This window comes from Pseudorca crassidens, chromosome 5 (genome assembly GCF_039906515.1).
Source record: "Pseudorca crassidens isolate mPseCra1 chromosome 5, mPseCra1.hap1, whole genome shotgun sequence".
Taxonomy (NCBI): Eukaryota; Metazoa; Chordata; class Mammalia; order Artiodactyla; family Delphinidae; genus Pseudorca; species Pseudorca crassidens.
In genome coordinates this window covers 25,859,224-25,868,768 of record NC_090300.1, presented here as the reverse complement: position 1 = coordinate 25,868,768, position 9,545 = coordinate 25,859,224, and the positions used below count along the sequence as shown (strand labels likewise).

The 9,545-nt window shown below is 42.6% G+C and overlaps 1 protein-coding gene across 2 annotated transcripts in view; it reads right to left on the bottom strand.

Moving 5' to 3' along the window:
- The window catches only part of PLOD2 (procollagen-lysine,2-oxoglutarate 5-dioxygenase 2), a 114,171-nt gene extending 105,726 nt beyond the window's left edge, over nt 1-8,445 (bottom strand). The window contains exon 1 of one of the 2 annotated variants that reach the window (XM_067737576.1): nt 8,136-8,445. In XM_067737576.1, coding sequence (XP_067593677.1) covers nt 8,136-8,250 — 115 coding nt within the window. In that variant the 5' untranslated portion in view covers nt 8,251-8,445. The remainder of the gene's footprint in view (nt 1-8,135) is intronic. The other variant, XM_067737574.1, reaches the window with a different exon arrangement.
- Nucleotides 8,446-9,545: the final 1,100 nt, after the last annotated feature.

The window sequence follows — 9,545 nt, the reverse complement described above, 5'->3', positions numbered from 1 at the left end:
GTCACAGTAGAGTAAGAACTCTGAGTCTCTAATTTGTAAGTCTGTTCATTGCTTTGCTTTGGTGCTTTTCCAGTTTGGGGTTTTGTTTTGTTTTGCCCTTGGTTACCCAGTAAAGTCACTGTTTAAAAAATTCCACCCCTGTTTAAACTCAACTAAGAAGAAAAGGAGAATTGTCCCTCTCTAGACGTGGCCGACAGGAATTTCAGAGGCTCTGGATGACCAAGGCACCCTGGTCACAGTTGTGATGCCAGCTGGAGGCCAGGAGAGGTCTGCAAGGTTAGCGCAGGAGAGCAAGGAGCCCTCGGAAGACAAGGGGCCTCGGAGCTGGCTTGGGCAAGACTGGAAAATCCCATCAGAGAGCCAGTTTGCCCTCTGCATGATGGCTCTGTAAGACTTCCCTAGGCAATTGAATTAGGGAGGTCATTTTAATCTGCCTACAAACTGTTAGCCAGTTTCCTCCAAAAAAAAAAAAATTTTAATTCTACATTTGCTTTGTTGTTGTTGTTGTTGTTGTTTGGCATGCTAAAAGCTGCTCGTGTTAGTATACTGCTAGACCCAGGAAGAAAAGGATCAAATATTTAAAGAACCAGTTTTGAGAATGAATTTTAAAAATCCAAAAGTAACTGGCTCCCTTCCTAGCCAGGTGTGTAGCACCTAAAAGTAATTAGCACCCTAAGGCCCAATAAAAGTTGTAGCTTCAAACCAGTGAAACAGACTAGTCAATGAAAGAGGCTTGCTGATGGGACACTGGCTCTGTGTTGGGGCTCTGTGGTCACTGGAACTGAGATGCAGAGTTTCTGGGCTTTTCCTGGACAGTGTCCAAGAATGAGGAACTCAAGACTGCCTGGACCTCACGTCCTTCTTCCACTTGCTTCTGTGCCTGCAGACAGTGAAGCTGGGTGGCATGATGCATATTCAGTGTCTCCTCAGTACCTCTGAATGTCTGGGTCTGACTAGGGCTGGTGATGAGAGCGATAAAAATTACATGTGCTTGCAAGTTCCTTCCTGCCATAAGAATCTTTACCATGTGATGTCCACAGCGTTAGAAGAACAGAACCACAGCATTTTAATCAGAGGAAAATCCCCTCTCTCTTTCTCTTTGGAAGAAATGTTGAAACAGATTAGCAGTAACTAGAAAAATAAATAGAATTCCTTTTAAAAATTTTAGTATGTAACCCTAAAGTAAATGAGCAGATGATCAGTTAATGTAATAACACCAGGATGTCTTATACATCCAAAGTAATAAAAGCAATGTTAAAATCAATATAACAAATGAGATTTAATTATAACCCTAGCCCATTTTGGAAACTCAACCATGTTTTTTAGAAGCACTTTCCCTGACCATTTAGCCCCCTCATTTTAGCTGTATGTCCTCAAAAACTCTTTTTGTATTAAAAATTTCACAGAATATATTAATAGCAACAAGCATGTTCCTCCAATTGTATGAAATTAAAGTTTTTTTTCCATTTCTAATGAAGATTTTCATTATAAAGCAAAGATAGTCTACTCACTATTCAAAGTTTTCTCCCTAACTACATAAAATGCAAGTCCAACCCTATACAAACTAAACTTTAAACCAAAATTTTTACATTAGAATATAAACAGTAAACGAAGTATATGTCCACACTAGCAAATCAAGCATTTTCTCATATAATCACATCTTTTTTTAAGAAATAAATTTAAGGGGGGAGATATACCCACATTTCAATTGGAATAAAAAATGATTGTTATTTTCCCATAACTGCTACAGTATGCTACTAATACAACCAAGGCCTGAAAAATACTTATGAATCAATCTAGTAACTAAGTACGTAAATGCACTAACCTGAATTAGTTTATTTTTTTAATAAAGAGATTTATATTTAAAAACTAAATCAAAATCATTAACAGAAGTTGATGTGCCTCTTTTAACACACAAAAGAAAATATGTAATGGAAATCTTTCCTCTGGGTATAAAAATAACATATCTTCACTCTTTAAATTTTGTTTTAAATAAAGTTATCCTGAATGGGAAACATTAAAACGTATTTAAAGTTTCTGTATTTTTTAATTATAAACAGCATTTTTTGACGGAGCTTTCTTGTGACACAGTTAATAGCGTAGTGATAAATTCAGTAGCACCATTACCAAACAAAGTTGCAACATAATACGCCGTAAGACAGTAAGTAGCAAATCAAGTGTATTTCAATTTTAAAAAGATAGTAGGTAGCATAAGGACAACAAATCATAATGCACTGTTTATAATTCTACTACTCTGGATAACTATTTCTTGGCTAATTAAAATCTCAATAGTTCTGAAAATGAGTTGTTATTTAAGTTTAGTGAGGCAAACATATCGCAGCAAATGCAAAGGGGTAAAATGTAAAAGAAAAAGATCTGTCATTTTAAAAGCACCAATTTCTCAGTTCAGCTTAAGTTTTACAGCAAAGGTTGAAGAAGAATAAAAATAGTCATTGATAAATGTGCTAATCATTTCCTCCCAGGAATCAAGCCACAGATTCACAGTCGAGTTTCTAGACCAAATTTCTAGAACACACACAAGCTCTGAAAAAGAAATATGCATCTCGTTTACAATCGGCCACCAGGGTGTTTTATTCTTTTTGTTTTTTAACATCTTTATTGGAGTATAATTGCTTTACAATGGTGTGTTAGTTTCTGCTTTATAACAAAGTGAATCAGTTATACATATACATATGTCCCCATATCTCTTCCCTCTTGCATCTCCCTCCCTACCCCACCCCTCTAGGTGGTCACAAAGCACCGAGCTGATCTCCCTGTGCTATGCGGCTGCTTCCCACTAGCGATCTACTTTACATTTGGTAGTATATATAAATCCATTTTTTATCCTAAGCACACTATTTACACCAAAGTACATGTCTAGTTAGCATCAAGCACCAGGTTTAAAAAGATGTAACAGAGAAGCTCTATGTTTGAATTCAAAATGCCACAGGAATCACTGGCAAAGGCTAAAATGAAAAACAGCTCTCTCAAGTGCCCAGAGCCAGCTGCTACTGTCCAGAATGTGTCTCCTTCCAAGAGAGCAGCAGATCTGCAGGAGACATGGCTTAAGAGGGAATACCATCTCCTAAGGCCAAAGTCGGCAAAGGGTTTCTGTACAGGGCCAGAGAGCAAATAATTTAGACTTTGCAGGACATATAGCCTCTGTGACAACTAATCGACTCTGCCTTGTAGCACCAAAGCAGCCACAGATGATATGTTAACGAACGATTGTGGTTGTGAGCCAATAAAACTTTACGGACCCTGAATACTGGATTTCATATAACTTTCATATGTCACGAGACATATATATATATATTTATAGTTTTCAGTCATTTAAAAATGTAAAACTCATCATTAGCTCACTGGCTGTACAAAAACAGGTAGCTGTTTATAGTCTGCCGGATTTGGCCCATGGGCTGTAGCTTGTCATCCCTGACCAGGGGCCAAGCTTTCCTTCAGCCCCTGCCTATCCCTTTCCCCTCCATTTATATAAACCTACAAAATTAGTGCTCTTTAGCAAAGCAGCCCTTTTGCTTCTTTAGATCTCTGATGCCCAGTCTCTATTTCTTTCCCATCGGTACTGAAAGTCCAAAAGCATAAAGGGGTCAGGGAAGACACAGAGCATGGCCTGAAGAAAGGGCACAAGTCCCTCTTGTGTTGCTTTCAGCTATCTGATCTTCAAGTAACAAACCATCTAAATGTCCATTTCACCATCTATAAAAAAAGGATCATGGTATCCAACCACGTGAAAGTATTTCTGAAGGTATGATTTTATATTGAGAAAGCTAGGTAGAGCAGAAAATATAACTTCTGGAGAAGAACTGCCAACAACTGGACTTCCCTGGTGGCGCAGTGGTTGAGAATATGCCTGCCAATGCAGGGGACGCAGGTTCGATCCCTAGACCAGGAAGATCCCACATGCCGTGGAGCAACTAAGGCCGTGCACAACTACTGAGCCTGCGCTCTAGAGCCCGCGAGCCACAACTACTGAGCCCACACGCTGCAACTACTAAAGCCCACACACCTGGAGCCCGTGCTCTGCAACAAGAGAAGCCACTGCAATGAGAAGCCTGCGCACGCAGCGAACAGTAACCCCCGCTCACCACGACAAGAGGAAGTCCTCACGCAGAAACGAAGACCCAACATAGCCAAGGGAAAAAAAAAAAAAAAAGAGTTGCCAACAACTTGTTCAGAAACAAAGCCTTGCCTGATGTTTCATGGGTAAGTTCCTTGATCATGGTAGTGCATGGGTACCCTGGTAGAGAAAGGAAACTCAGTGAACTTAGTTAAAACACTAGGAAAAGGAGCAGCTAGAAATCTCATTGACTGCATGCCACTTTTCATAATTCTCCGAGGCAGCCAGAAACTCAACAAACATAAACTGAGAATCTTCTTTGTGTTAAAAGAACAGGGAAGGTACTGTGAGGGGCACAAAAATGAATAACACTCAGTCCTTTACTCCAAAAAATTTATAATTTATTAAACATGAACATCTATCATACAAAGCAGATATGATCGTATAAACCAACTGCATTAAGCAGTTAGAAAGAGAGCCAAACAAAAGGCAGGATGGAGAAGAATTTCTTAGGAGCTAGATATAAACAAAGAATATAATTTCAAGGAGAAGAGACAGAAGTAGAAATTTGAGAGACCTGTACATGTGTATCTAGGATGGCAGGGTATGCGGATTCTCCATTCCACTAGACATTACTAAATTGTTCTCCAAAGGTGGTGTGCTTCCTGAGACTTCTCACCCTCACAACAGTTGGTATGATCAGAGTTTATTTTTTTAATGCTTTAGTCAATGTGATGGGTAGAAAAGGGTATCTCAATTTAATTTTCATTTCTGGTCCTCACATTCTCTAGAATTGTTTTGTATGTCTATTTTTACACGAACAAAAGGCAGAGACTGGTCATTCTGTGTGGCTGCAGCCCAGGACACACAAAGTACACAAAGCACAAGCCTCCCTCTCTTCTTCTCGAGGTTTTTCCAGGACCTTGGTTTTTTCCTCTCCACCCCGTAAATTGTCAGTTTGCATCAGCAGATAGGGACAGACCTTTCCTTTCCTCCTTGAATGTGCCAGGGTAAATTAAAGAGTTTATAAATGAACATGGTTGAAAAATACTGGTCTTGACAGAAACATCTGAAACCATTTCCTCCATTTTTGTGCAAAGCTTGGTTTCTGCCCAATTTAGATCATGGAATAGGCAAGGTACCTTAGAAAACACACCAAATGTTGATCTAGGTCTGGAGACTTAGTTACAAATTCTTGGCAGGAATACACCTTCTCTCATTGAGAAGGGAAAAAGTGGAGGAAACATAAATCAGGGTATGAACTTGATTTGTTGATGCTTGTTAGGAGGGTTTTGCCTCGAAAGCTCCCATGGAGATAAAAGTTTAAGGCAAAATTCCTATAAATGATTCTAGGAGAAAATGATTGTTTTTAACCAAATTCTTATTTAGAGTCTTTCCATGCTGAGAATAAAGTGGCAACCGAAAAGGAATGAATGCAGTACACAGTAGAACTCTCAGCAAAGAAAACAAAAAGCAGTGTTCTCAACTCTGGTTAATGCACAGCATCAAAGCTAGGAAAAACTATATTTCAAAAATTGATTAATGTAATGTGATTCAAACAACACATTCCCTACTACAGTGGAAAAATGGAAAAATCACTATAAATATTTGTTTCGAAAAAAGAGTAGCCATTATCATTCCAGTACACTATAACGCCACATTGCCTCAAATACACATAGATTTGTCTAATCCAGTGATTTCCAACCCTGGGTAATTTTGTCCCTCAGGAGACATATGGCCATTTTTAATTTTGAGACATATTTCATTTTCACTCCTGGAGGAGGGTCCTCCTGGCTTCTAGTGGGTAGAGGCCAAGGATGCTGCTAAACATCGTAAAATGCACTGGATAGTCTCCCACAATAAATAATTATCTAGCTCAAAATGTAAATACAGCCACAAAACCCTGGTCTAATCTATTTCTTCATGTTTAGCTGGGACATGGTGACAAAAATAGCGGGTTAGAGATGATAAGCACTCTTCTTAAAGACCTCCTATTAGCAAGGAACAACTTAGAGTTCTAAAGTTTGCTTGATATTTACATAGATAAGTTTCCAATTTAGCAATTTTCAGTTGTAGTAGTTTAGAGAGAAAATGGAACATATTCCATGATTCTCCCCATGTTATCAAGCACTGTACCATCTATATTTAATAGCTTATCACATCTACCTATACACAGTTCATAATCAAACTGACTACTGCTGGCTCCATCTATGACAAATCAATATTTTTCTGCATTTAAATGATATCTGAATTCCCCATGCCCAACCACCAAAATCAGTCCTCAGTTGTCAGCAGTGGGTTTTACGTGTCATTTTCTGAGAAAAGCATTTATATCTGAAATTCCCTTCTCTGATGTTACAATCCACTAAAACTTTACTGTCCAGCTCCATGAAACTTAAAAGTCAGATTAGGAAAGAAAGATAATTTTGAATGTAAACCTAAACGCAGCCACAAAGAGATGTCTTCTATAAGGGGTGTTGATAATGAAGTGAAATAAAATATACAAAGGCTGAAGAGGTCCCTCTAAAAGTGGCAAAGTCCTTAGAGGTTATTTTATTTCCCAGTAAGTTTCCTTGGGTGTTTCAACAAAGAAAGTCATTTTTCTGGGAATTTTTTTTTAATGTCTCCTTTTCCAGGTTTGCTGAAGGCATTTTCTTGTCTATTTTCTAGATGTTACAGTAAAAGATAATTTTAAAATAATGAAAAAAATTCAGTTCAAATTTAAAGAAACCACAAAGGGTTGAGAAACTCAATTTGAAGCCATCACATATATCTGAGAGAAAGAAAAGTATACTGTAACTGACAAAAATCTATCCAAATGCTGAAGTTTCTCAAACTAACAAAGCAAGTACTGTTTGGCAGGAATGTAGAAAGATGGGCAACTTAGTCCACTGAAGTTTTCTGAAACAAACCCTAGGAAACAAACCCTACGAAAGGTTTGTTTCAGATGAAAACAAAAGTATTGCTTACATGGATTTGACTGGGTTCTACAGCAAATGTCAACTTCTGGATGTAAACTTAAAATAGAAGTTTCTGTCCTTGTGCTTAAGTAAAGTTCAAAAAGAAAAGTGCCCTATTTTCTCCCCCCCCAAAAAAAATGACAGAATGATTTTAATTTTTAAACAAAAGTGGTACAGCAGAAGGACATTTAAATGCAAGATCTAATCTCAGAGAACACAGAGTTAGAGCACAAAAGTGGAACACTCGAAGGATATCTATCGCATGTGCAGCAAATGGCAGCAAAGTATGTTTCGACAAACATGTGGTGAGGCTCCCTTTAATCTTGCTAAATGTAAAAAGTTTTATTTTACATGAACTTGACTATTTGCTGCAGTTCCAGCTTCTGAAAACAAGGAAGGGCACCAGGCTTACGAACAGGGTGGCTAAGCGGAAAAGCTGTGGACAGCTTCCCCTCCATAATCCCCAAAGAGGAAAGCTACCTCCTGGAGGTATTGGGTAGCCAAGCAGCCTTACTGAAAACAACCACGGTTTTGAGCGTTGTTTCTGGCAGGAGGTAGGTGTTACCAGCTACTTCCTGGGGCGCTGGAAGGAATGTGTCACCATCAATCAGAAAGTACACTAGCCCAGTGTTTAGGTCACAGAGGGAGTACTGCTTCGTCCAAAACAGATAAATCATGCCAACTCCAGCAAAGGAGGAGAAAGCAAAGTTGCAGGAAAGGTGTTGGTGCCCACCGACCTGCAAGACCAAAAGGAAACCCCAACTCTTGCTGAAGAAAACTTCGTGCGCTCTCGGGTTACGGAGAACTCCGAGAGCCCACGAGGGCGGATGCGCCCACATTCCCCCGGGGATCAGCACAGCCCGAGCGCAGTTCTGGGGAAGACCTGGGCGGTTCTGAGGAGGATGGACAGCCCACCCCCACTCACCTCGGTGGTCCTGCGGAAGGACAGGCTCCCACCAAATCACCTCTGTGGACCTCGGAGGGACGGGCGCCTCCCTCCACCAACTCACCCGGCCGACCCCACGCGAAGGACCGGTGGATGAATGAACTGCCCATCCGGCCGAGCCTCGCGGGACAGGGCGGCCCGCGGGAGTGCTCACCTGTGGGGATGCTGGAGGACTTCCCCGAGTCTGCACCCAGGCAGGGATCCCAGGGCTGGAGGACGAGCGCCAGCAGCAGCAGCCGCAGCCGCGGCTGCACCGCGCACCGCCCCATCTTCGGCCCGTCGAGGGCCCGCGCGGGCTCCGGCGCCCCTGACACCCTGCAGCGGCCCACTTCTCGCGAGAGTGGGGACCCCTGATCCGCCCCGGGCCGACGAAGGCGGGCGGAGGCGGCCGGGCAGAGTGGGCGCAGGGTAACCGCAGCCGGCAGGTCAAGCGGCGTGGAGAGGGGCGGGAGTCAGGTGGTCTGGAAGGCGCAGAGCGGCGGGCGACTTATAGGCTCCCCGAGGGGGAGGTGACGGGGCGGGCCGCGCCCCGGCTATTGGCCGCCGGCTGACCCGTCGCGCTGCTGAGTGCACCGTGCGGTTGCCTGCGCTCGCCTGCCTGCGCGCCTGTCCCAGCCCCACGTCTGGGATTGTTTGCTCAACTCCGACCTATTTAAGGAGCCGTCTGCCGCTACGTGTGGAGGCTCACGCAGGGCTTCTGGCTGGAACCCGGAAGCGTGCAGTTAAGTTTGGGAGTGGGCCCGAGACAGGGGGAGGAGACGCTGGGAGTCTGGCTGACGGGCGGCGCTCCCCGCTCCCTCCTCTCGGCTTCCCCAGCGCCCTGAGCTTCCCGGTAGCCTCTAAGGGTGCGAATCTGCTCTTCTCTACATTTAGATGCTACCCCAGAGCAGAAGCGACGTCAAATTCACAGCAATCCTGGTTGAATGGGACCTCGCCCGACAATGAACGATGGAAATGTGGACACATCCCGCACCCCCGTTAACTCAGGGGCAAATTTCTAAACCCTGTAAAAGGAAGACCCTGTTTTTAGTTTACTCTATAAACAGAAAGTTTTTATTGTCCATTGAACATTTCTTCCTCCTCTGCCTGTGCCAGGAGAGCCTTAGACTCTCTCCAGTAATGGCTTGTAAATCCTGCGGAATCGGAGTCCAGCATGTGTAACCCGGTGCTTTGCCTTACAAGATCTTCCTTCAGTCTACATGGAAAATTACTCCCAGAGATGCTGTCAGAGCGAGCGATCTCTCAGCTCCCTGGCGCGTCCTCCCCTGCTTCCAGTTTTGACTCATGTCTGAGAAAATTCCTTTTAATGTATTACTTCTCAGCACATTTTAGCTAGCCCAGTGTTTAATCTGTTGGGATGAGCAGGGGCAAAAGCACAAATTAAGGCCAAAGCCTGACAATCTGCCTCGTATATTTCATGACACGAGCTATCCTATGGGAGAAAAAAAATCATATTGTTAGTATGGCAATATTCGATAATGTTCTACCTCTATCTTCCTAAAATGCAGGGGCGGGGGAGGGGAGTGGAGCTGATTTGAGCCAATACCCTTTCCAACTCTGAGCC